The sequence below is a fragment of the Notolabrus celidotus genome, chromosome 13 (assembly GCF_009762535.1).
Source record: "Notolabrus celidotus isolate fNotCel1 chromosome 13, fNotCel1.pri, whole genome shotgun sequence".
Classification (NCBI taxonomy): domain Eukaryota; kingdom Metazoa; phylum Chordata; class Actinopteri; order Labriformes; family Labridae; genus Notolabrus; species Notolabrus celidotus.
The window spans coordinates 15,254,781-15,282,505 of record NC_048284.1 but is presented as its reverse complement, the minus strand read 5'-3'; the positions used below and the strand labels follow the sequence as shown (position 1 = coordinate 15,282,505).

The 27,725-nt window shown below is 38.5% G+C and overlaps 2 protein-coding genes across 6 annotated transcripts; one reads left to right on the top strand and one right to left on the bottom strand.

The window, feature by feature from the left end:
- Positions 1-88: 88 nt before the first annotated feature.
- LOC117824001 (acetyl-coenzyme A synthetase 2-like, mitochondrial) lies at positions 89-14,273 on the top strand. 3 transcript variants are annotated; one of them, XM_034699322.1, is made up of 15 exons: positions 89-204; positions 344-606; positions 2,526-2,622; positions 2,700-2,899; positions 4,675-4,850; positions 5,314-5,466; positions 5,575-5,722; positions 6,646-6,783; positions 7,519-7,611; positions 11,438-11,550; positions 12,055-12,181; positions 12,312-12,439; positions 13,323-13,386; positions 13,503-13,624; positions 13,725-14,273. In XM_034699322.1, the coding sequence occupies exons 2-15, from the start codon at positions 408-410 to the stop codon at positions 13,896-13,898; spliced, it is 1,932 nt and encodes a 643-aa protein (XP_034555213.1). In that variant the 5' UTR covers positions 89-204; positions 344-407; the 3' UTR covers positions 13,899-14,273. The 3 variants fall into 3 exon arrangements, with proteins under 3 accessions (XP_034555213.1, XP_034555212.1, XP_034555214.1); XM_034699323.1 differs by having other exon boundaries at positions 173-189; XM_034699321.1 differs by having other exon boundaries at positions 137-606.
- abcd4 (ATP-binding cassette, sub-family D (ALD), member 4) lies at positions 14,245-26,994 on the bottom strand. 3 transcript variants are annotated; one of them, XM_034699325.1, is made up of 20 exons: positions 26,907-26,994; positions 26,596-26,773; positions 25,083-25,201; positions 24,163-24,290; positions 22,487-22,626; positions 22,214-22,330; positions 20,326-20,451; positions 19,890-19,940; positions 19,623-19,717; positions 19,404-19,525; positions 17,832-17,923; positions 17,638-17,727; positions 17,257-17,462; positions 16,747-16,838; positions 16,567-16,603; positions 15,518-15,567; positions 15,333-15,385; positions 15,165-15,241; positions 14,916-15,031; positions 14,245-14,620 (listed from the first exon to the last, which is right to left on the bottom strand). In XM_034699325.1, exons 2-20 carry the CDS (start codon positions 26,634-26,636, stop codon positions 14,525-14,527), a joined length of 1,848 nt encoding a protein of 615 aa, XP_034555216.1. In that variant the 5' UTR covers positions 26,637-26,773; positions 26,907-26,994; the 3' UTR covers positions 14,245-14,524. The 3 variants fall into 3 exon arrangements, with proteins under 3 accessions (XP_034555216.1, XP_034555217.1, XP_034555215.1); XM_034699326.1 differs by having other exon boundaries at positions 26,596-26,770; positions 26,907-26,992; XM_034699324.1 differs by having other exon boundaries at positions 26,596-26,970.
- Positions 26,995-27,725: the final 731 nt, after the last annotated feature.

The window sequence follows — 27,725 nt, the reverse complement described above, 5'->3', positions numbered from 1 at the left end:
TCAAATGGTCAAAATATAAATCTTGAAACAACAGGGTAATGTGTGGGGAACAGAAGCACCTTTCTCTCTTCTTTGGCAGCTGATATCTCAATCTGACAGCAGCTCTGCCAAGAAATGAGTTGTGCACCGCCCTTTGACGTATCACTCCTCCAGTCCTGCCTCTCCGGAGTTTCCAACTTCTCCTCTCCGGTAAAGTCAAACAGGGTAACTTTGAAATTGCATAATCCCTGTATTTTCTTTAAGAACATGCTTTCCCAATACACTCTCGGTTAGAACTCGCTGTCGCTATCATGATGTGGCTGCCTGGTGGATGCACCTCAAAATGCGTCGTTCCTTTTTTCAGTCGCAGGGCCTTTAAGACTTGCTTCCAGGTTTGGGGTCGGAGGAGGTGTAACGTAACGGCGTTCATGCCGGAGGCTGCCGGCTTTGAAGGCGTATCAGACCGCACGGCTCTGCAGGACTTCTCGGTCTCCGACACCGAGAGCTTCTGGGCCGCTGTGGGACGTCAGAGACTGAGCTGGATCAAACCTTTCAGCTCGGTGCAGGACTGTGACCTGAGCCGAGGGAGGATCAAGTGGTTTGAGGGAGGGAAGCTAAACGTGTCTGGTAAGATAACACAGGAGTAATTGGGTTTAAAGAAATAGATTTGGTTGTTGAAATACACAGACTCTGTATTAGTAGACCTTTTTCATACTACCTTGTGAGAAGCTCTTCAAGTAAACAAGTCCATATACAGCTAAGGCATCATCATTCAAAGTCACCCTTCTGTGTCTAAAGGTAATACCCTGAACGCACCATGCAAGGGACACAGTTAGAGGATCCTAAACTGGGAAATTCTGTTGTTACAGCAGCAGGTTACTAAAGCAAAAATACTTCAACGGCAGTGGTGGACAGTAACAGAGTAAGTTTACTTGAGTACTGTACTTAAAGACATTTTTTGAGTATCTGTACTTTACTTGAGTATTATTTTTGGGGGGATACTTATTACTTTTACTCCACTACATTCAGAATACAATTATTGTACTTTTTACTCCACTAAATTTCTATCAATGCTCTAGTTAATTAATCACTACTTTTACTTTGAAGTCAGCTCATGAATTTCCTTCTCTTTTCTGAAATCTGATCCCTAAGACAGTAAAATGTGTTTGGTCATACCTGTATATCGTGCGTCTCCACGATTGAACAAGGAGCCAACATAGAGCAGATTTCACTCTGATCAGGCAGTTCATTTAGAGGTGGTAATGATGGATATAATTCTCCACCTGAGCTCCCATGTCCATATCTTCAGCTCGTGTTACAGGTTTTTAAAATGAAGAATGATACGTATCGTTTAAAATGTTCTCCCTGTTTCCCATTCTGCCCAAACATACAAACATTCACTGTCCAACCTGAGAAAGCGTGTTGAGCTACTTAACATTTGTTTAATTCCAGATGAACATTTCAAACTAAGTTGTCTGTGCTTGGAATAACTTAGTTTCTGTTTTTATTCCATGGTATAGTTTTAGAGATTTCAAGTAATGGTTTCTAAATAAACATGATGTTACTGAATGTACTCCTATGTATTCTTGACTGCCATCATGCTTTGTGAAAATACAAAGTTTTGAGATATTTTAAAAAGTACTTTGAATACTTAATTATTTTTAAAAGCAAGTACTTCAGTACTTTAACTCAAGTAATAATTTAACAGAGCAACTTTCACTTGTATTGGAGTAATATTTGACCTGGAGGATCTATACTTTGACTTTAGTAATGAAGCTGTGTACTTTGTCCACCACTGCATAGGAGTAATTGGGTTTAAAGAGATAGATTTGGTTGTTGAAATACACATACTCAGTATTAGTAGACCTTTTTTCATACTACCTTGTGAGAAGCTCTTCAAGTAAACAAGTCCACATACAGCTAAGGCATCATCATTCAAAGTCACCCTTCTGTGTCTAAAGGTAATACCCTAAACGCCACATGCAAGGGACACAGTTAGAGGATCCTAAGCTGGGAAATTTTGTTGTTACAGCAGCAGGTTACTGAAGCAAAAGTACATTCACAGTGAAATAAATAAACAGTAATAATGTAATAAAAGGATATGTACAAACTCTATAATAGATATTAAATATAAAACTAAATTACATCTATAACAAACATATTTTACAGGGAGTTGGACCATAACATTCAGAGGAATGTACTGTGTTGGGATAAGTTAGAGACTGAGAGATGTTCCAATACAACTTTTTTACTTTTTTACTTTTGTTAAAGATATTAATATTGATACCTATAGTATTGGCCTACACAAAATATGACGTTTTTCTGGATTTGGCTAACAATTCACTCCATGATAGCACTGGACTGTTGTAGTTTTATTATCTTCACATGATAACTAACTTAAAACCTTTGGGTGTGAATTAATTAAGCGTTGGATCAGTGCGTTGACTAGCTTTATGTTGCTGATACTGGTAGTATCAGAGGTTAATTCTAGTACAGGTACAGGAAGTAAGTCTAATTTTCTGTGTGTTTCTTGGCACGACATTTAGTGAACTGCCTGGACCGTCACGTGCACACTGGTCCTGAAAGGGTGGCTCTGATCTGGGAGAGAGATGAACCAGGGTCAGAGGTCAAGATCACCTACAGGTCAGTGGGTTGTATGAAGTGTTTGGGTTTATCCTCTTTTGTCTTATTAAGTTAATTTCACTGATGTCCCTTCACAGTCAGTTACTGGAGATGACATGTCGCCTGGGAAACCTGTTGAGACGGTATGGTGTGAAGAAGGGGGACTGTGTCACCATCTACATGCCTCCCTGCCCGCTGGCTGTGGCGTCCATGTTGGCCTGTGCCCGTATTGGTGCAGCTCACAATGTTGTGTTTGCAGGATTCAGCGCCGAGGCCCTTGCAGAGCGAATCAGAGATGGTGAGAAGGATTATGGAGAAAACATGGCTTTAAAACTACTTTACGTATTTTACAGCAACATTTACATATATGTTTTTAATAACAGTAATTAAAGTAATTGTGTGTGTGGGGAGGGGGGGGGGGGGGGTAGCCACTATTATCACAAGTGATGAAAAGGGAAGGGGAAAAAAAAAACTATGAGTAAGCTCAATGTTTTGGTTCCACTGTCCTCAACTCACTGGGTGCGTCTCATAGCTCTTATCTTCCATCCTCGCGTAGTTCACTTATGTCTTAGTCCCGCCCACCAGAGATGCAAGGAAATTAAATGAGGGTAGAGAGGAAACGAGGAGATTTGTATTAAGAGAAATTAGATGTCCTCTCCTCCGGAGCGTCACGTGAAGCGACGTCGGTTAGTGATGACGGCTTTAACAGCTGTTTGTGTCTGTAGACATGTTCACTGTAATAACTATGATAAATATAAACAGTAACAGAGCTCTGTCTCTGTGCTTTACCTGTTTAACAAACACCTGCAGAAGAAGAGAATATGCTCTCTGTTTATTCTGTCCTGAAGCATTACCGATCAATATACCTTTAAAATGCCTCATTATTAAATTATTTATTACTTTAAGGGATAATATAAATTATGCAACTCTTTTCAAACCCCGTGCTCATTAATGATCAGCCTTATATGAAACGTTATTAACTTGACAGGAAATATAACAAGTGCTTTTACTAACAGACAAACCTTACTGTCACACTTCTCTTCATGAAGAAAACGAGAACAAACGGGGAAACTAACAGGAGGAATAACTGATTATGAATATATCTATTCTATCTATAACATGTTATGACTCTATTTCATTAGACAGTGAATCTGAAATAAGCAATCAGATATAAAACTAAGGAGTGATCCTGTTATTATGGTTTTATGTTCAGTATTTTGTTCTTAAATCTCACATCAAACACTTTTTAATCTCAGCTCATCACATACAGACTGTTTGGAAACCGACGTATGTTTATGATCTGTTTCAGGGCACCCTTAGTGACTGTTTTAAGGTCCGTCTCTATTATTCAACTCAGCTGATGTTAAGTTTCAGAGAAGTCCGAGCCGCTGCAGCGTCCAATCAGAGCTATTTGTTAAGGGGGTGTGTCTGTCAGAGAAAAGACTTCTGTGAAGCCTGCTCTCGTGTCTCCTCGATTATCCCTCCTCCGATCAGTCTCCTCCGTCCTCTCTCCTCTCTCCTCCAGCAGAGTTAAGAGCTTTGGGATGCAACTTAAAATAGCGAGTTAATAACTACTTCTGGTTCGGCCAAGGAGAGAGGAGACTAAAGTTAAGAGCTTTGAGACGCAACCACTGTCTTGGTTCAGTTTCTTGTAACAATTTCACAGCAGCAATAATCAGCTCAAAAACCAGCAAAATCTAACCTGCCAGACATCAAACTACAAAGTTATTGACTAGCTGGTGAACAAAGTGTAGCATTTAGCAACAAAAGAGCCTGATTTTTCCCTCATGAGTTGATAGTGACCAAAATCAGAGTCAAAGTAGAGAAGTGTTTGTATACATCCAACCAACAGCAAACTTTAGGTAAAATAATCACTGATCACTTCACATTGCTGCTCTAAGTGGCAGAAATACCTGTCGCTTATCTGATTTCCTGGATTGGAGATTATGACACTTCATCTCCTTAAACTTATTTTTTAGGTTTGAAATTGAAATCAAATGCAGGGAGTGAAAGTGGCAAAATAAACAAATACCCACCTCAGCAGTCTGATATTTGTAAACCTCACATTTTCAGCAAAGTCGAGCACCGTCATCACAGTCAACCAGGGAGTCAGAGGGGGGAAGATCATCGAGCTGAAGAAGACGGTGGATACGGCTGTCGAGAATTGCCCAATGGTGCAACAGGTGTTTGTTGCCATGAGAACAGAGAACCCGGTCACAATGACAGCTAGAGATGTCGACATGGAGGAGGTGAGCGAGAACAGACAATTACAGTTTGATTAACATTTGATGCTAACAATGAAGGACAGCAGCTGCAACGTGGACAAATAAGATTCACAAAATGAAGCTTAGCTTTGCAAATTATATAAATCCAGTTTTTCATTCAGCTTAACTTTTGTGGTTCCATTTGCGCCTGCTGATCACTTCTGACTTTACTTACATGCATACTTATATATATACACATACTTTTTTACACCTCGCACACATTGCTTGTTACTTGTTCACTTTTGTTCTATTTTATGTTTATACGTCTATTTGTGTGTATCTGTTCCCGTTGGCTCCTCTTGGCCAGGTCATGTTTGTAAATGAGAACTGGTTCTCAAACATTTTTTACCTGGTAAAATAAAGGTAAAATAAATAAACAAAATTACCATGCTGCTGTCACAACATGTGATTTTAACAGAGAATAATGAAAACTCACCGTGTTGTACAGGAAATGAGGAAGGAAGACGTGGTATGTGAGCCAGCTGTTATGGACAGTGAGGACGTCTTGTTCCTGCTCTACACATCAGGCAGCACAGGGAAGCCCAAAGGACTCGTCCACACTCAGGCTGGATACCTGCTGTATGCCGCACTTACACACCGGGTAAACAGGGTGGACACTTTTCTCTAAAGAATACTAATAACATAACTTTTATCTTCTTGTCTGAAGATACTTTGAAAAGTGATATTTAATCCCCTCCATTGTCACCAGTATGTCTTCAGCTACCATGATGGTGATGTGTTCGGATGTGTGGCAGACATCGGGTGGATAACTGGACACAGTTACAGCGTTTACGGGCCGCTTGCAAACGGGGCAACCACTGTTCTGTTCGAGGGCACTCCCATTTACCCCAACCCAGGTATCAACACCAGCAAATTTATGACTGATTCAGACTTTTTTCCCCCAATTCATCGTTCCTACATTAGAAAAATATATTCCTTGAGCTGTAATGTATTGTATTTTCATTTTAATGTTTCTGTGAGGACTTTTCTGTTTGCATTGATTTTGGCGCCCCCTGTGGACAAAGTGATATCTCTTTGCTGATCCTATCTGCTGCACGTGTAAATCCTATTTTCTGACAAAAAACAATACACTGCTTCGTTTTCACTAACTAAATATTTGCTGTGGAAAAAGTTGAAGTTTTTCTTTTTTATTGTGGTGTAAATCGTCTCATCTTACTCCTACCCACCTTACAGTGGTTACAGGCATTAACAAAATCACAGAATAGAAAATGTCACTCTTTTTGCTAATTATCTTTGATGAGCTTTTGAAGGTCATAAAGAGTCATCACGGTTAACTTCAGTCTGTTTCATAACTAGTTAAAAACTTCTCACTGGAGCTTTAAGTGCATAGTTTTCATTTCCACCCATAAGTCTTTGTGTTGTACTCTTTCATAAAATTGTAGGTGTTGGCAGGAGTACCTTTCAAGTATTTTTGTCCTTCTGACTAGAGCTCTGCATGTTGTGGCTTTTATCTATGAATAACCGTTTACAGTTGAACTTGAACTTGGTCATACCTTCCACACTAAAATTAGAACACAAGTACACACAGGAAGCAGCACACACATACACACACACACCTTGTTATTGTCAGGGATAAACTGTTAAGGATAAACACAGACACAGGTTGAAACCTCTTTGATTGCAGTCTTCAGTTCTCACAGCAGTTAAATTTGGGCTCTGGTTTCCTACTCCCTTGTTAGGTTCCTGATTATTACTGTACGTGATAATGAATCTGTTTCGGCCATGATGCTGATTTGCTCATGTTTTTTGTTGCTCACAGGACGGTACTGGGAGATGGTTCAGAGACTGAAGATAAACCAGTTTTATGGAGCTCCCACAGCGATCCGCCTGCTGCTCAAATACGGAGATGAGTGGGTGCAAAAATACGACCGCTCCACCCTCAAAACTCTTGGCTCTGGTATGCCAAATATGACACATACATACTCCACAATTATGTTTGTGTTGCAAGCTCATCAGGAAATGACAATGACTTTTTATGACCTTGCAACACCATAGTTACCCAATGTTACCTCCATCTACATAGCTTTATTTAAAGCTGAAAGTTAAAACTCCTGCCCTTTAAAAGGGCTCCAAAATCATTCATAGGATGGGTTGAGACGGGTGCTGAAGCTAAATATGAATTGTTTGTAATTATGGAAAACAGGAACAAGATGAGAGGGTATGTTTTTCTTGGAATGATTTAAAACTAAAAAGTAGTTTAAGCTGGCATTCAAAATTTGTATCCTAATCTAGCTAGTAAATCAGATACAATAGATTCACATACACATGCAGCAGCGTACACACAGACTGTCCCCAGAATAATCTCTGTCCTCTAAGTACACACACTGTAAAATACATCTAAAGTGTTATTAAAGTCAAGCCTGTCTGGTATTTAAATGCCGCTAAGGGATCCATAGGCACTACAAAGTCAAGCATACCAGGGAAATACACACACGCACACACGCACATGGACACACCTGTTCCCCTGAGACATGCATACGTACGTGTGAAACACAATACTTCACATAGAGAACATTAGCCTATCTTCTTCATTTTGCCATGAGTCCTGGCAAACATTTAGAAAACATAAACACAAGAACAATATGTGAGTTCATTCTGTGCTGTGATTTAAGATGTCTTTTTGTGTATGCAGTGGGGGAGCCCATCAACACTGAGGCATGGGAGTGGTATCACCGAGTGGTCGGGGACGGACGCTGCCCTGTGGTGGACACCTGGTGGCAAACTGGTAACTGTGAATGGACACAGTGGTGCTTTGTGCTTAAACTGGTGTTAAGTTAGCATATGAGCATGCTAACATTTACTAATTAGCGCTGCATTAGAAATATTAGTTTTGTTAGCATTTATTCATGAACAAATGATGGGACATTACAAAAGACCAGGTAATGGTGCTGTAAGCAGGGGAACCGCCAGGGATTTGGGGCCTCATAAAAAAAAATCATCACAGTTCCCAAAAATGTGAGAAAAACTACAGGAACGACTGGATGCCTGGGTGGCCATGATAAATCATAACAAAGTCAAACCTTTAATCGCTTGTTAAAGTACGGTGGCCCTGAGAGCTCACAGCACTGCAACCACAACACAACACACAAGAAAAACACGCTGCAAATAGACCGCAACACAACGGAAGTGTTTCCAGAGGACACTTAAAATTGATGCACACATCCGGACAATGTTAAAATAAATCAAAAACACTTACTTTTTTATCTCATTTTCCAACACCACTGACGGTAAGAGAACCTTAACCACGCTGTGACTCAAAATCCGCCTTAACAACAAGAGTGTCCAGACGTGTGCATCACTTTTAAGTGTCCTCTGGAAACACTTCCATTGTGTTGCACTCAATTTGCAGTGTTTTTTTCTAATGTGTTGTGTTGTGGTCTTTGCAGCGCGTTTTCTAAATGCTGCGCATGTGTTGTCAAATTTTTGAAGATGTTTTCTTAATTTGCTTGTGTTTAGTCTTTTTGCATGTGTTTTCCTAAGTTGCAGTGCTGGGAGCTCTCAGAGCCACCGTACTTAAGGCTAACAACTAGTGGTCAATAAAAACAGGCTGAAGGTTGTTTTGGCCCAAAGCATGTATGCATGTTCATGAGTATCTACTCCAGCTGCCAGAGGCAGTTTTGGTTTTGGCGTGTATACTCATCCATGTGTTTACTTTAACATAGTTTTGCCTTTGCTGCGTGCGAGATTGAAGTTTGTGTACAGCTTACAGTAGTGTTACTTTCTCATGATGTGTCCACCTAAAATGTGACTTGCTTTATCTTTCACAATGTTAGTCTCACAGTAGCATTTGAGTAATACTCCCTCCATAAAGTTCACAAACTCCTCTTGAGCACAGCCACGTCAGCAGGCCCAAAAAAGCAGTCCGCTCTGTCCTTTCTTCCAACATTAGCAGTGTTGCATAACAACACGATCATGTGCATACACATAGACAACAGTACAGTGCTGTGGTGTGTAGATATAGTGTACACGTGCACAATAGCACACACAAGCTTTAAACAAAGGGTGGGTTTATATCCCCTGTGGACTTCTGAATAAAAACAGATGTTTTTCTCGTGCAGTAGAAGCAGCAGCACAGAAAACACCAGGCGTTATCTACAGCCGAATGTCAACATTAAACTGTTTAAATAAAACATCTTAACAGGAAATACAAGCACCTTCATGATGTAGGGTAGTGAAGCTGCCAAAAAAAACTGTGTCACAGAATGATTACAGTCTGTTAACTAAGATAAGTGTCTGTGGTGCTGTTCCTAACCTGACCTGACCTCTTTTCAAACACAGAGAAAATGTGAATCTTAAGAAACATAAAATACAAACGCTTTCTCTTTTTTAATATATGATTTGTAAAACTAAGTACATAGTTATAGTGATATTCTGTGGCCTCTCCAATGAGTTGCATGAGAGATAACAGAGTGAAATGGAAACTTTTTGCTGTATGCTTCAATTACAGTGGAAAAGTGCCAGTCCTTATCATTCTCTGTACAATTGTAGTAGTTTTAGTATGTGTGTGACATCAGAAACCTAGAGTACAATAGTCCCTCAGCCTTCTTTAACTGCTTATATCATTGTAAAATAGCTATTATTACTCTACTAAAACATTTCATGGTAGCATTTGGTGTCTGACTTTGTGTTTTGATCCTCTGTGCTTCATAATTAGATTGAGTAATGACCAACTGGAGCAAAGATGTGTTAATTAACAGAAATAATAACAATTTTGCATCAGATCATCATGAGCCTGAGAATTACAGACACAGATATGACCCAAATACCCTACTCCACTAAAAAGGATTAAATTATTATGTTATTTCCCTGGACCGGTGTTTTTAATTAGGACTAAGTGGCATTATTCATAAATGCCATTTGGTGGATCTGGAATAGAGTAGCCTGTTTAGGGAGGAAATTAAATTCTGATCTGCTCTTGGCAAACAGCCTCCATGTTGGATCATAAAGGACTACAGAAGGGAGAGGATGCAGGAGGGCAGGGGCTGGAAAGGCAAACTTCATTGGCAAAAAAAGGAACATTTTTATTTCGGTGTTTGTGATGTCTAAAATTGCTAGGTGTCAGCTGAAATTAATAACTGAATGCTACTGAAACAGCCTTTTTTTGCATTTTCCTTGATAATGATTTATGAAGAGCGATACAACGAAGTGTAAAAACAGAGCAGGATGAGATTTTTTGTGAAACACTACTTTCACATTTACAGGCCAAATACACTTATGGCTCGTTTCCACCAAGCGGTCTGGTGTGGATCAATACAGTTTGGTGCGGGTCGGATCGGTAACACCTGATCCTGTTTGCGTTTCCACAGCCAACCGCGCCCTACTTGATGGACGGCGTGTAAGCCGGATGATAGCCGCGTCAGCTACGTAATAGCGTGACGTCATGGCAGCGCGACACAGTGTACCCCGCTAATAAATGCTACAAAGAAGAAAAACGCGAGGACAGTCTGCACCTCCGCATCCAACCATGGAAAGCTGTTCTTGACGCCATTTTCCAAACAAAAAAAGTTATCTCTTACTGAAGTCCACCAGAGATTTAAACATGGCGGGGTTATGTGTTGTTCTTTATTACCGCTGTCGCAGTGGAAGTGAAGATTCTTTTCACCAATCAACGGACTGCAGTGTTTCTAGCTCCACCTTCTAGGGTCGGATCAGTATGTCTGGCACCCCAACAGAAGGGTACCAAAAAGTGGGATGGTACGGCTCAGTAATTTGGGGACCTGTTCCGGTTTTAGTCAATGGAAACGCCAGAAAATGCGTGCCGTACCGAGACGAATCGAACTGAACCGCTTGGTGGAAACGTGGCTTTAGAGATATGAAGAACTGCTTTGTCAACAGGGGGTGCCAAAAAACAACCCAAACTGAAAGTTCCTCATCTGAGCTTTTACAAAGACATTTCGACATTTGTGGAAATGCGATGATTTTTTGCCATGGCTAGGATGTGAAAATTAGCACCCCTCCTTAAAAGGTTAGCTTGAAACAGGAGAGAGCTAACCTGGCTATATCTAGAAGTGAAAAAACTGTAGCAAGAAGCTAGCAAGGCTAAGAGTTTCTACCTGTGTGTTTGAAAGTTAAAACAATATTATCATTAAACTTCTGCACAAGAATAAATTAGCAGTTTTCCAAAATGTTGAACCTTTTCCTGTAAAATGTCACGCTCAGATGAACAGTTTCAATGATTATTAAGGGGTTTAGTCCAGAAGTCTCACGGTTTAGTTGATTTGAACAGGATGCCAGTTGCTAATTCTATTGTGGGATCATCTGCTGTGTCCTACTTTAGAACGAGTCCCCTCAGCACCATTACCACCAACACCAGCCGACAGATTACCCGGGTCTCTGAGGTCCAGGCAAACCTAATTTTATTTAATGTACTTAGTATGGCTGTAATTCCATAATCTACATCTGTAGCAATGAGAAGGGCTTAGATAGTTGGCTCAGTTATTTATAATTCATCTGCTTTCTCTTCATTTTTCAGTCACTTTTTAATGACAATGATAGAAATACAGACACAGATCACTTTTTCAAATCTACCTTGTTTCGCTTTGTGTTTTCAGAGACAGGTGGCATCTGTATCACCCCGAGGCCATCAGAGCCAGACGCAGAGATCATTCCAGGCATGGCTATGAGACCTTTCTTTGGCATTAAGCCCGTGCTCATGGACACTGAGGTATGGGGCTCTTCCCTCTGTGTGTGCGTTTGTATGGCTGGGAACAGCCCAAAGAGAGGGTCGGATTAGGATTATGGAAATAGTCACCAGCTGTGTCACTTTTGATACCAAACCTGCTCCCACCCATCACTCCCACTCTGTGTGTGTGCCAAACTCCCCAATAAAAATCTGTCAAAAGACTGCGTGCTACTGCTGTGGCTTTTGAAAAGCACAGATTGTGCAGACAGTTGGAGTGGGGCTCTCTGGGCTGATCTCTCTTCCTCTCTCTCTCTCTCTCAACAAAAACAGACACAAAAGCCCACATAAAGGGTTTAGTATTTTAAAATATACAACAGATTTACTGTGGGACTGTAACTGTAAAATTAGTATTTTTTCTTTTTATAACAATTCCCGATATCACTGTTGGAAGTATCATGCCCCCCAAAAAGTATCAGATACACCAAAATTTTTTAAAAAATGTAGCCTTTAATAAACATTTTGGCTGTTTTTCTTGATTATCTTCAGAGTAATGTGCTGACATCCAACCATACATCTGGAGCTCTGTGTATCGCTCAGCCTTGGCCTGGTATGGCTCGAACAATTCATAACAACCACCAGAGATTCATTGAGACCTACTGCCAGCCTTATCCGGGTAGAGTACAATGTGTTCAATAAGAAACAGTTTTTATTGTTTCTCTCAAATTATTTTTTTTCACTGAAGATTTATGAAAATGGATTGCTACTTTCTTGTGTTATTGATTTTTCTATCTCTGCCCACACAGGTTACTTCTTTACTGGTGATGGCGCCTATCGCTCTAAGGAGGGGTATTATCAGATCACAGGCCGCCTGGATGATGTCATCAACGTGAGCGGTCACAGGATTGGGACAGCAGAGATTGAGGATGTGGTGGTGAGATCATTCAGTAACTTATAAAATGTTGTTATCGTTGCTTTGAGATGAAGCAGCAACCTCCGGTCTCAAACTATGAAGCCCATGTGGAAGTGTTATAAAATGCAGTTCATCGAGAATCCGCTTGAGGCTGGCTGCAGACAACACCGGAAACCACATAGACACCAATTCAAAAAAGACGATCTTTTCAGCATTAATAAACATGTTTACAGCCTGGTTCAAAAAACGGCTTGGCTCTACGTAGCTAATCTCTCTATCGGCACACACTGTACGGAGGGTGAATTTTTTTCTAACGTGACGGTTCAGAAGATATTAAGATTGCGAGTTTTTGCCCAAATAAGGACATGACTGACTTGACTCCCGGATGGGAATAAATAGCTGTTGGCTAAGAGGCTCAAACTCCTCCCCTTTACGTCACACTCTGCCTGGTTGAGTTCCGCATTTCCAATATGGCTGCCGCCGTCAGTTTGCTTCAAAACAGCGCTCAGGAACAGATGGGTGACGTCACGGATAATACATCCATATTTTATACAGTCTATGTTTGAGATAGAAAAGCCTCATGGAGACTATTAATTTACTCTATTTGTTGGGTTGACCTTGACTTTTTTTTGTCTTTACTCCTTTTTTGATTTTCTAAAAATGAAACTACTTCCACATAATGTGGAAACAATATTCTCCATGAACTTTAGAATTTAATTCTTTCAATAGAGGCAAAACAAATCTCAGTGCTTCACTTGTGTGTGATAGAATAATGATTAGAAATTATATTTGAAAGTAAAATTGAGCACTGTTTACTAGATTCATCACACTTTTTTCAAAAACTCAACTATTGAAATCTGTCTCTGATAATGTGCAGATAGTCATGTTTGTGATTATTTTACAGAATCAATGCTCTGCAGTGGCTGAGTCAGCAGTTATAGGATACTCACACGACATCAAGGGAGAAGGTGAGCAGTAGATGTGTTTTTTTAAGTGAGATGTAAAAAATGTGCTTCTCACATCATTGTAGTTGTTTGTGATGATCAAATCACAGTAGATTAAATGTCTCTCCTCGTGTTGTCAGGTGTTTACGCCTTTGTGGTATTGAAAAAGGTAGCGGATGTTCAAGAAGCAGACTTGTCAAAAGAGCTGAACGACATGGTGTCTAAAAGGATTGCTAAGTATGCCTGTCCAGACTACATCCAGGTACTTCTTCTGTCTCACTAACTTAAAAACAAAAATGAAAAATGCTGACTTGAAATTGTAGTTTGACTTTTTTTGTTGTCCTTGTTGGTGATCGTCACAGCTTGTGCAGCGTCTTCCCAAGACACGCTCAGGCAAGATCATGCGCAGAGTGTTGCGCAAAGTGGTGGAGCGGGACTTAAACGGGTTGGGTGACCTCAGCACGCTGGATGATCCTGCAGCTGTTCAAGAGATCATCCAGGGTCACCGTGAGCTCTGTAGCCAACAACAACCGTGACGTCAGGTTTTCTGAAAACCTTTTCTTCATATCAGAAACACCACATTAAACATTATTCTCTTTTTATATCACTAGACTTCTGCCTTTGTACAAAAATAGTTTACTGGCCTTATATTTTTATTGTATTGTACATATTATTTTTTATAAAATGAAGTAAACTACTTCTTTTAACAGTGTGCAGAATTAAAGATGGAGTCTGCACGCTGAAGAATTGTGGTTTCACTGTGTTTCAAAATGTGAAGTAGTATTCCCGATGTAATGATTATTAACACGAGCAATGTCTTATCTTTTATGATTTGTTGTTTGGAAGGGTAAACATACTGTGATGATGAAATAAACCAAACCATTGATTTGGAAAAGTCTTTATGTTCTGAACATTCTGGTTGAGCTCTTTCTCCTGACACACAATCGTCCTTAAATCCATCATCTTCTTTGTAATACTGTGGCACTCTCACCCACTCCAGGCAAACTGGTGCAAATGTTTTATAACATTAATACCTTTAGTTGGTCAGCCCCACTGCAGTAACTGGGTTGTAAAATACCTTGGAAACAAGTTTTTAGTGATGGAGAAACTGGAGTGTTTTCTGTCCTAGTGTATCCAGGACTTCAAAGCGATGTCTCTGCCATCACTTGTCTTCTTCTTGTTGGTTCCCAACATTTCCTTTTAACTTGGTCAACTCCCACTGGCCTCCTCCGCATAGTTTCAACTGGACATCATGATACTGAGAGAAACAGAAAGATACAGTTCATAATTTTAACTTCATAAAGATTTGAAGGCGATGTAAAAGGAGGGAGCCTAAGGAAACCAAAATACTGAACCTCAGTAATCATGGAGGAAAAAATAAGCAAAAGTTGGACTTTAGAGGGGATTAATAACATGGCTTAATTTTACAAATGTATGTCCAAAAGTTCAGTGAAAATATTTTTATCCCTTTCTTCAACAGTTCCCTTAGCTCAAAATGTTTTATATCTTGTTACAAACTGTCCTACTCTGACACAGTCATCCCTTCAATGTACCTTCTCCAGGCTGCTTCGGTGTCCCAGACTGATCAAAGTCATGCCCAGCTGTTTACAGGTGCGGTAGAGCTGTGCCTCTGCATCCTCTGTCAGAGCGCTGGTGGCTTCGTCCAGAACTGGAGCAAAAGATAACAATCACTGAGTCAAAACCCACAAATTGAACAAAGGTCTTTTCTGGGTGAGATGTAACACCGAGAACAAAATGAAAAGGTGCAAAAATGCTAAAGTTAGGCGTTGAGAGCAACACACCTGCGTATTTGGGCTGCAAATAGAAAAGCCGTGCAAAGCAGAGACGCTGCATTTCACCCGGGGACAGGACATCATACCTGCAGAGAAAAAACAAAATTCAGTCTCAATCTTCACTGCCAAGAAACACAAAATTAACATCTTTCATTTTTCCTCATGCACTAATCTTACCAGTTCCAGTCCACCTTTTCATCCAGCCCACCAGTGCGCTTCAGGATGCTGGACTGGAGCACAGATAAAGGTTTTATAAAATGTTAGAAAATTAAAATAATACATTTTTTTTCTAAAGTGGGTAAACAATTAAAAGAAACATAATGACAATTTAGATGGATGGATTGTAGAATAAAATCACCCACCACACCAGCTAGTTCCAGGAACTGTATGATTCTGTCGTCATCCACTGACCCTGAAAAAAGTACACTCTCATTATGTAGTGATTTATTTCAAAGGCTATGTTCACACTGCAGGCAAAAGTGGCCCAAACCCAATTTTTTGGGTCAAGTGACCAGGTCAGATTTTTTAGAGGCAGTGTGAACACTCAAATCTGGCCCAAATCGGATTTTTTCAAATCAGATTTAGACCACTTTCATATGTGGTCCTGAATCAGATACAGATCTGATTTTTTTCAATGTGACCTCAGTGTGAGCGGCCAAGGCGGATTTGATGCGCATTTGATACTTTCACATCACTTTATAGCGACACACATCACAATTCTGCGCAGCGTTAGCCTTGCAAAAATGGAGGATAGCAACGATGGAGCAAGTCAATGGAGGGACAGCGAGGTCTTGGACCTTATAAATATATGGGGTGACACTTCCATACAAGCAAACGTTGCACTGCACAAAAACTTTGTAACAAAGGCGAAAATGCTGACTTCCTCCATGTTTACGTTTGTGAAACAGCTGCATGTGACGTCATTGTTACTGTTCTTTTGCGCTTGCGGGGTAGTTCGCAGCCGCAAACAGTTCACACTGGTATCGGATACAGGTCACATTATAGATGGTAATGTGAACAGGCAAACAAAAAATCAGATCTGACCAAAAAATCGGAATTGAGCATGAAGCCTTGCAGTGTGAAGGTAGCCCAAGACTCCACAAGGATTTAAGATCAAAGCCAGAAGAAAAAAGAAAAGTTTAGAATGATGTAAAACTAGAAGAAGCACAGATACATCTATCTCCTTTACATACAGATCTATTAAATCAATGGCATTATTGTTATATGAAATTAGTTGTGGTTTCCATTTTAGTTGTAATTTAACATCTTAAAATTATTCCATTTGAACGTCCAAACAACATAAAAAAAATTCTTGTCATGACATTTTACCTTATATATATTTATAAGTATGAGTGTTTGAAGTTTACACCAATGGTTTTTGTTTTTTACAGTTCAGAGTGAAATGTGATACCTGATGCAGGGTAAATATCCTTCAGCGGGTAGATCACCTGTGTAAAAGAAAGTTCTACTTAATCTTTGTTCAATCAAATCAGCACCAAGAGTTGTACCTTTACAGATTTATAATCATGTGACCAGTTACAGGCTCTAAAGAGAAAAGGTGAAAAAAACCCTTCAAGGACGAGATAGCGACCTGTTCCCGCAGTGTACCGTCAGTCAGATAAGGTTTCTGAGGCAGGAAGAGGGTTCCTCTTGGTCCAAAACATGTGGTCATCTGAACAAAACCTGACAAGACAGAATGATAATGCTGTTAATGTTTGCACTGGTGTGAAATACTTTTTTACTTATTTATCTGAAAAAAAAACCCAGGTCTACTCTCTGCTATTTTCTTAAGAAAATCTGTACAAAAAACAAAGAAGATCACATACACATGTCTTTCCTGTCTATCCATGAATACAGACTCTGGAGTGTTAAGAGCTGCTACTTGAAGTAGGAGCTCTTGTATCCTCTGCTCACGTCATATCTATCGACTATTTTGGGACATATTTCTGTGGTGTTATTTCTCCCAAGAGACGCCTTTGCAACATGAAGTTCTTTCACAAGATCCACCAAGTCCTTCATACGAAATTGTCCTGACCTCTCTTGACTCACTTCCCTGGTTTAAATTCATGTAGCGTGTTTGTCAGTGTTGTTGCTCTCTCACCGCTGTGTGCCTCCCAGAGTCGGTTGAGGACCCTCAGCAGGGACGTCTTGCCAGTCCCTGTGTTCCCCACCACCAGCAGATGTGTTCCCTGGCTGATTTTCAGACTCAGATCCTCTACCAGCAGCTGGTCTGAGTAAGGAGATTTGTATGAAAGATGATCCAGGATGAAGGCGGTGTCCGCGGGGCCTGCATGGACATTGAAATCACTGTGTGGAGAAAGAGAAATACCATGCAGAAGTCAAGAGGCGCTATTTCAAATACCCGCTATTCATTTTTGATGTTCTTATTTCTTGAAAGTGTCTATTTTTATCCACTTCTGATACTCAAAAATCTTTCTACTTCTTTGTTTTGCAGCAAAAGACAGCAATAAAATTGTCAAACCTGTCAAAGTCATAGCATTCCCCTGAAGCCGGGTCATAGTCACACTGCTTGTGTAGGATGTCCTCCATCACCTCCCTGAGCTCCCCAATCCTGACCACAACGCATAACACACACCAACACACACAGGTTCAGCTCAGATGCCGCTGCCACCATCTAATCCTCCAAGTACAGGATTTAAGTATGCGATGTGATACCTGTGGGTGTATCCGGCCACATCTGACAGAGTGGTAGACAGGTCTATTAACTGGGTGAAGCCATTGATCAAGTAGATGCAGACGAAGGCATTCTGAGTATGAATAAGGAAAGGGAGAAGCAGAGGGAAATGTTCAGAAGAGACAGAATGATCATATTAAGTGTTTTAACATAGAACAAAAAGGCATTAACAACGGGTCACCCTAAATATCAGCATAAAAACCCACAAAGGAAACCATGTTAATACATTTTTGACTTTGAGTTATTTCTTGCACACTGAACCTTGGTGTCCATGAAAGCAAAGGGTTTCATTGAGGGAAAGTATCTGCTGCCACCTAGTGGTTAACTCCATACTAGCAATTCTCTTCAGGGTACAATATTTATCTGATACATTTATTCCTTCTTGTAGTGAAAAAGTGTACTCTCTTTAAGCTTTGACCTGAATATAAGACAGGTTTTATTTTCTTGACATACAGTTCATCTGGACAAAACTGGGATCCTTTTGTAATCAGGGTCAAGACATTTAAAAGACAATGTCTGTTGATAAAAGTGGATGGTGCCACCTTTCTGTAAAGTGAGTTTGCCCCAATGACTTAGGCGTGCATATCGTGACTCACAGGGTAATGTCTGAAGTTGGCGAGCACAAAAAGAGGGAGGAGGGGGGGGGTTGTTCTATTTTCAGACCGATATGATCATGACAGAGATATTGAGACTTTTAAACAAAAACTAAAAACGTATTTATTCAGTCTAGCTTTTATGTAGAGTTTAACAATTTTATTACTTACATTTTACTGTAATATTGATTTAAATGTTGCTTCATTATTTTAGTAATTTTAACTGTTATTTTATTCTATTTTTATGTATTTATTCATTCATTTATTTATTTTTATCTACTCAGTTTAATTTATATTTTTAGCCTTAGTTTTATTTTCAACTCTTATCCTTACCCTTTTTAAATCTATTTATTTTAACTATTTGTATTCTTAATTTTGATGCTTTAACTTATTTGAATTACACATTTTATTTTTGGTGTGCCTTAGTCTATATTTGATTTAATGTTATTCTTATTTTTAATTTGTATTATTATTATTATTATTATTATTATTATTTATAATAATATTAATAATAATAATAATAATAATAATAATAATAATAATAATAATAATAATAATAATAATAATAATAATATTTTCCCCTAATATGTCTTGCCATTGTTTTATTTCTGCTTCTTTCTTGTTTTTCAATCGCTGTAAAGCACTTTGGGTTGCATTTGATTTGTAATAAGGTACTATATAAATAGAGATTGATTGATTGATTCCTGCCTATTAGCATTGTGATCATTTTCATTTTGTTTAATTTTTTCTGAGTTTTTTTTTGAAAATGCAAAGTCTCGACCAGGAAAGTTGGGACTTTGAAATGCTCACACTTCTATAAAAACAATCAATCTTTAGCGCCAATTCAAAACAAATGTTTTCTCAAGACACACAAAAACAGGTAAAGACCGTACTCTACAAAGATTTTTAAAAAAACAACAAAAAACATTTTGATTAAAAAATAAAGACATATTTTCCTACCTTACTGACGAGTGCACTGAGCTCTCCAGGAGTGAGACCATCATAGAGTCCCGTAAAGATAGGAATGGCAATTATTATGTAGCTGAGAAAACCTCCAAGGTAGTCAAAGGTGTTCACCCCAACTGAGAGAGGAGAGGTAAGAGGGTCAACTATGTGTTTACTGAAACCAAGTATTAAAGTATATGTGTGAGAAAGTGCTAGTGTGTAGGATCTTCTTACTATAGAGCCAGAGCTCTTTGTTTATTAGACTCTTTTGAGTTTGCAGCAGGGCCTGTAGTCTGCTGTTGGTCCTCATGTGCTCAATTTTTCCAGCTCTAAAAACAAAAGTGCATTGAGTACATATTTTGTGTAAGTTTACGGCAATGAATGTTCAGACTTCCAGGAAAAGTTTATGTTTTCATTCCAGTTATGGCATCAAGCGTTGCGTGTGCAAATGAGACAGAAAAATCGACACATGAATTTGAAAAAATCATGTTATCCCCTCACCTGAAAAAAGCTGCAGACTCTGCATTGACACGAATCTGCATGTGCTTGAACCTGGAGATGGAAAAACATGATCTTGAATTATCATTTCTTACATTTAAGCAAAAAAATTGTTACTCCACACACATTTTTCTTCAGTTAATGCTGCATCTTAATAAAACCACTTGTGACGGTTGGAACACATTACTATTCCTCTTTTGCAACGGACGCATATCCTGTGTTATTTCCTGAAAGGCGAAAAGCTCTGGGCCAAAGTGCAAAGAAACTTCCTCTTAACAAAATGAGTGATTTCTTTTACAATGAACACTCGATAAAAGTGTATCAACACCCAACCTCTCTAATTAAATCCAACTCTGCTTGTCCATGAGCACATACTCATATACTCTGAGTGACACAGACAGCTGGGTTTGTCAGTTCACACACTTACATTTGAACTCACCTGAAATCTCCTTCTAACTTTTCTTGCTCAAACAGAGTGGACACAATTGGCCCCATCAGGATTTTATTGGAGATGGTCCCGACCACAAAGTAGCCGAAGATGCTGACAGGACCGATCCAGCCGGTGCTGCAAAGCAAGACAACTTTATTTAGATCCCTCTTTTTAAAAACAAAATGAAGTGCCTACACTGTAATATGGATTAATTTGAATACAACAATATCCTTGAAGCCCTCAAATAATAATATTCAGTGAAATAAAAGTTACTCTCCATTTAAATTAAGACAGGGCTACATCAGTCCAAAAAAATACAGGGATTGTAACTTTCATTAACCCTCCTGTTATGTTCGTTTCTCTGGAACAACAATAACGTTCCTGGGTCAATTTGACCGGTAACATATTCAATTATCCAAAAGTATCAGAACCCCAAAAAATCCCATTAAGCATTTTTTTAATCTAATTTTTAACTCCATTACTAACCATTTAAATCAAGATTGGTGGATTGGGGTTTTAATTCTCATAAACCATGATAATATGATGATAACTCACTCGTTTTTCATTAAAAATTCATGTAAAACTTTTTTTAATGTACACTGGAAAGCCCTAAATATAAATACAACAGTTTTGCATGACAAAAATTTTGTTTATTTTTTTTTTAAATTTTAATTTAAACATTTTTTTTATGAAATGATGTTGATAAATTAACACGACACCTCTTCTGTCACATGCTGCCCAGATTTTTATGCTGCATTTAGCTGGTTTGGAAGGCATATATTGCCTAAAATAGACTTTAAAAAGGGTCAATTTGTCCCGCAACATAACAGGAGGGTTAATACCCTTAGACTACTATGGGATAGCTTGCCTCTAGATATCAATATGAAAAGTTATCTTTGCTAAAGGAAATAAAAGACTATCCTCTTAACCTGAATTCAATTTTAAAGCAATTTAAAATATTTGTAATTTCTATTATTTTGCAATTATCATTTTTGTATGATTATTTCTATTTATTTAACTTTTCATTTATTTTGATTTGATTTTACTTATTTAATTGATTCTTTTTTATTTTTTTATTTGTTATTCTTTATTTATTTAACTTTTTGTATTTCTACTTTTCTCTTTTGGAGTATAGACTATTTTTGTTTATGAAATATGTGTGTCCATGAGATCTGCCTCTAATGGTTGCATTGTTGTTTAGTGTTGTGTTGGCTGAGCCTAATAAAAAATAAAATAAAATGTGTCACAGTTTGTATTACTGTTTTAAACAGCCAAACTTCTTTTCAAGGGATTTTTTAATTTTTATTTTGAACATGTTATTCCTGTTTCTGCTTTAACTTTTGAGCCTAGTAAAAATGTCAAGTGTTGCCAAAAGTTGGTTTTAATTTTATGTCTGCATTTCTATGCAAAGAACTTAGGGATTTGTGCTGGTATTACAGGTATACATTAAGTTAAAGTTATTTTTTGAGCCCTTTTGTCTTTCTGAGAAAGGAAAGCTGAAGAGAGACAAGAAATGTGGAGAGTGGAGAGTGGGGAATGACATTCAGTACAGGGTCATGGCCAGGCGTCTGTCAGCGATTGCTGCAACAGGTACAACAACTTTGTATAAGAGACGCCTTAAGGCATTAACAAAGTCAAGTTCAGTTCATTCACAATGTTTGTTTGAACATATTTTCAATTTAAATCAGAAAAGTCCTGTAAACTGTCTATACTTTTTCTTGGTCTTTATGGTGAGCATGAGCCTCTCAGAAGCAAAAATGTTGTTACATTTGGCACCAGAACAGAGCACAAGTTTGGGTCAGGCGACACTTAGACTAACTCAGGAGGCACTAAAATGTAATATACATTTTCTTTATTTCAGAGCAACACCTGTTGCTGTAGTACTCTTGTATCCCACCTGTAGAAGCAGTGATAGGTGTAGTAAGCCAGTGTGAAGGGTGACACAATCAAACGACTGGCCATGGTGCTCATCTGCTTGCACAACCTCTCTGCATCCTGACTGATTCTTTGGTCTCTGTAAGATAGACGTAAAAACAAAAAAAACTCACAACAATTAAAAACCTTCCAGGTTATAGATTTTTGTTACACAAATAAATTTAAAGGATCTGAAATGAAAGTTGTGTCTTAAAAAAGCAACAGAAAATACAACAAAGTAAACATTAAAACTTACGGGTTGTCTACGTCCTCTCGGAGCACATTAAGTGTGTAATAGACCCGGCCCTGAAAGTAGGCTGTATGGAGACTCTCAGTAAGCGTCTTCCTCCAGCTCAGATACATCTGATTACAAATGTACTGGTCCACACTTTTCAACTGTGTGAGAAAGAGAGGAAAACAGAGAGAGGGAAATGTAACATAGGGAGAGACTATTAGTATACAAAAAGTGAAAGTAGATTACAGGAATTATCAAAGAATTCCTTCTATGTGGAAAGAGATCTGGTCATTTAAACTGCACGTTCACATTTATCATGAACTAAACACAGAGCTAAGAGTCTGGAGGTTTTCAGAGTCGATATCCAAGTATCAGGTCAAGAATGTGCAGGCTGAACATGAACATGTCAGGCTGTCCTGACCTCATAAAGCTGCTACAGTCAATCAATGTCTTAAAATAAAACTTAGGAATCAACAACATGATTTTTTATTAAGCTTGAGGACACATCTTCGTTTCTTTCTAGGACGGTGCTGGGAAATAAAATTGAAAACAACGAGGAAAACAGTTTTTGAATAAGTTTATAAGCTACACTACCAGTCAAAAGTTTGAACACACCTTCTCGTTCAATGTTTTTTATTTGTTTTAATTATTTTTGACATTGTAGATTAATACTGAAGACATCAAAACTATGAAATAATCTGGTTTTACCATAATATGGATTACAACAGTAGTCAAATAGGGCTATCCATTGTGTACTAACCCTACCTCTGAACAACACAACTGATGGTCTCAAACACATTAAGAAGACAAGTCATTCTACAAATGAACTCTTGACAAGGCTCATGTTAGAAACCATTCCAGGAGACCACTTCATGAAGCAGACTGAGAGAATACCAAGAGTGTGCAAAGCTGTCATGAAAAAAAGTGGGCTACTTTACAGAATCTAAAATATAAAACATATTCTGGTATGTTTAACATTTTTTTGTTAATTAAATAATTCCATATATGTTCTTTCATAGTTGTGATGTCTTCAGTATTAATGTACAGTGTTTCAAATAATTAAAATAAATACAAACCCTTGAATGAGAAGGTGTTTCCAGACTTTGACTGGTAGTGTATATTCATCATTAAACTGTTTGCCTAAAACAGCTAGTGAAGTTTCTACGCATGTACCATCAAACTGGTAATTAAAATGTGCTCAGTTAATGAGGGCTAAGTTACAAAGCAAACAGTTTACACTTAAACAGAAAAAGTCATATCATTATCTACAGCAGTTTTCCCCCAATATGTTGGCATAGGATAGATAATACATGTGGAGTCAAATTCCCTGGAGCTTCTGTTAAAATATTTTGTGAAGTTGTATTTAGTCTCACATAAAGAGAAACATTATATTAGCTAATCTCATTTGAATCACTGATTGAAAGGCATTTGGGTCAAACAAAAAGCTGCTGAGAGTGTGGAATTTCAAAGTGAAAGTACTGATAAGATTATCATTGCACTGAGGTTGCAGACTGCAGCAGAGGTGAGTGGTGGACAGCTGATGTTGCAAATGTTAGAAGTGTCAGAACAGTCAAAAAGATAAAGCTCATGTACAGTAAAGCTGTGATTATGGTGTCCACTGGAGGGGAACTCTTACGGTACTTCCACTTTACTTTTGCTACAATTGTCTGCCATCCTGCACAACTCCTTCAACTTACAGTGGAGTTGACCAGAATGAGCACCATAGCAGTGCCCACCAGATTCCTGAAGCCTGTGTAATCTTTGTCCCCTAGAACCTCGTAGAAGAAGCTGGGGAGGACACCCACTTGGTAAATAATCAGCTGCTCTGTTGGCGGGGAAAAAAAGAGATGTGTTAGCAAACTGTTGGGAAAGAGCTCAAACAGGACTCATAAAAGCAACATTTGAAAATTAGGCAACTCTTAATGCTAAAGGTCAACAGTAAAAAAAAAACATACTCTGCAGTCTTATTCCAACTGACGGGTTGTTTTACAATGCCACAAAAGGTACTGTGTCTCGTGATGAGACTCCATCAGAGAGACATTCACATTTCACTTAACCCTCCTGTTATGTTGCAGGTCAAACTGACCCCTTTAAAAGTCTATTTCATCATAAAAATCTGGGCAGCATGTGAGAGAAGAGGTGTTGTGTTAATTTATCAACATCACTTAATAAAAAAAAAAAATCAAAATGTAAAATAAAATAAACAAAAATATATGTCATGTAAAACTATTGTATTTATATTTAGGGCTTTCCATTGTATATTGAAAAAGTTTTTAACATTCATTTTAATGAAAAAAGAGTGAATTGTCCTCATTGACCCATGATCTGTGTGAATTAAAGTACACCAATGCACTACATATTGATTTAAATGGTGCTAAATATTAGATTTAAAAAAAAATGTGTATTGAGATTTTTTGGGGTTCTGACACTTTTTGATAATTGAATATGCCCCAGGTCAAGTTGACCCAGGAACATTATTGCTGTTCCAGAGAAACGAACGTAACAGGAGGGTTAAAGTATAACAGCTAGTTGACATTTTAATAACACGTCATTTCCCCTTTTTGTTCAATACTTCTCTTCTTACATAAAGAGCTTTAGAAGCAATAACAGTGGTTACCTGTCAGAGTGACAGCAAGCAGTGTCCCAAACATCAGAGCACTTTGACTGGTCCATGATGGGAAGAGGACCTTCTGGATGCTGCATAGCCTCTGAACAAACTTCCAGTCTAACTTTGGTCTGCAGAGAAGAAGAAGAAGAAGAAGCAGAAGAAGAAGAAGAATTAGTAGGACATAAAAAGACAGAGAGACAGAAAAGAGTGCAAAAATGAAAAGCAGAATGAAAAGAAATGACATCTCCACACTGTCACACACTCAAACAAATATCAGCCATAACATTATGACCACCTGCATAATCTTGAGTAGGCGCCCCTCTCATCAGCCCTGACCTGGAGACTCCACTAGACATCTAAAGGTGTGCTGAGGTATCTTAGCAGCAGATCCTTAAAATCCTGGAATTTGCAAGGTGGGGTCTCCATGGACTGTACTTGTTTGTCCAGCATATCCCTCAGATAGTGGACTGAGCAGAGAATTAGGGCTAAGTCAACACTGCTGTGCTGTGTGTTCCCCCCCAGGCCACCTTCTTGCATTGCGCCACGGTCCAGTTCTGGTGCTCATGAGTCCATTGTAGGGTATTACGGTATTTTGGGGATGCTCTGACCCTGTTGTTTTGCCATCATTATTTGATCCTTGCAATAGTCTCCACTTTTTCTGCTACAAACACATCAACTGTGTCTGAAAAAGAGGAGTGATACAAAACTGCTGCAAGTGCTTTTAGCAGCCGGTAAAAAAAATCAATCACCAGAATAATTTTGGAAATATTTAAAATGGAGAAGTTGACTTACCCTCTGAGGATCCAAAATGACAATTTTTATCAAATTTGGAACAAGTGGATTCAATTTAATTATAACCCCAGTGCGAGCATATTTTGTATGACTCCACCAACAAGGTATTAACCCTCCCCTTCCTTAGAGAATAAAACATAAAAGCAAGCTCCCCTAGTTCTTATGTAAATAGTTATATATCTGATGGTTTGTGTAAGGGATGTATGCAGAAAAATTAGTGTTGATTACTGACTGAAGAAGTGAGGATTAATGTATATGTATGTGTTTAAATGTCAAGAGTTTAAATGGATGCATTCACCTAGAAAGATGGAGGACAGAAACATTTCAGGACTGAGTGGCTACCTGGACATACTATTTCTCTCTATGCATACGCATATGAAAGTCTGGAAAAGGATGAATGCAAGTATTGAAGTGTTGTATATTTTGTATTGCTAACCCTTTCCAAATAAAAATACAATTAAAAACAAAAAACAAACACATCAGCTTGGGAGATTAATTTGCTGCTCACCCGCTGAATAATGATAATCATTGATATTCACTTCACCTGTCAGTGGTCATAACATTATGGCTGATTGGTGGATGCATAACAGTGTAATCTACAAATATAAGTGTCTCATCTTTCATTGTGCATGGTATGTTGTCTGTGCAGATGAGCTCCTATTAAAAAATCTCAGCGCTAATACTCAGTTTAGATAAAGTGTCAGAGGAATAACTCTATCTCGTATCTTACCTTTTTGTCCCTCTGCCATTTGACTTTTCCAAACGAGGCATCTGCACCAGCAGCAGAGGACCCTGATGGTTTTTGTTTCCTTGATGACACCTTGTCTTCACTTTTAACACTTTTTTTTTACTAGCAGTTCAAACGTGAAACAATCAGACGTGTTGAGGAGAACCCCCGCTGACAGCTACTGAAGGTGAGCAAGAAAAGACGAACTAATGTCCACAAACTGATTCAGTGCAAAGCCTCTCATTGTAACTTTCTCTGTCAAATGTTTTCACCAATATTTTAACAAACTTTAGCTTCGTCACGTACACCTTTACCTTGCAAACTCATCCGCATTCACGAGTACAGCTGCGTTCAATGTTTTGGTACACGTAAAATACCCGGATATCCGGTTTCATGTTTTCAGATTTTTCAAAATAAAATGTTAATTTCCTTTTTTAACAAAGATAATTACTCATAAACCTTGACGTCAGCTAAAATGTACGCTTGGAAATGTCCATGCATGAGTTTATACCAGAAAAGCGCTAAGATCTAGCTAAAAAAAGATGTCTAGTTTTGGTATGAAGTGACTGCTCCTTGATTTAGCTGGGACATGGGAAACAAGTGTACTCACAGCCAAACAGTAGGTGGCATGGACTCACTGCGTAGGTGACTTGGGAATGCTCAACATGGCATTGGAAAAGCTTGAAAATGTTGCTCGAAAAAAAAAGTTCTTAAAGAAACAATGACCCACATTGAAGTAAATAAAACACTATTGATTTTTTTTCTTGCCACTCTCTAAGTATAGTTTTGTAGATCATTTTTAGCCAACCTGAATTCATGGGTGTCAAAGGAAAAAAGGCACACTGTCCCTGATTTTCAATGGGCCTGAAATGGAAACATAGACTGGTTTATGTTCATAACTGTCAGAAGTAGGTGTCCATACACATCATATTCATATTTTGTACTTTTGAATTCTGTTGATGTAATAACTGTATTTATATTCATTGTTAATTTTGTATATTCTTATGTTATTTATTTTATTATCAACTATTGTCTTTATGTGTCAATTTAGTATTTTTTTTATTCATTTTTGACATTAGAACACTATTTGGGTGGAGGCTTCAATAAGCTCTCTGAGTTTTCTGCCTCTTCCT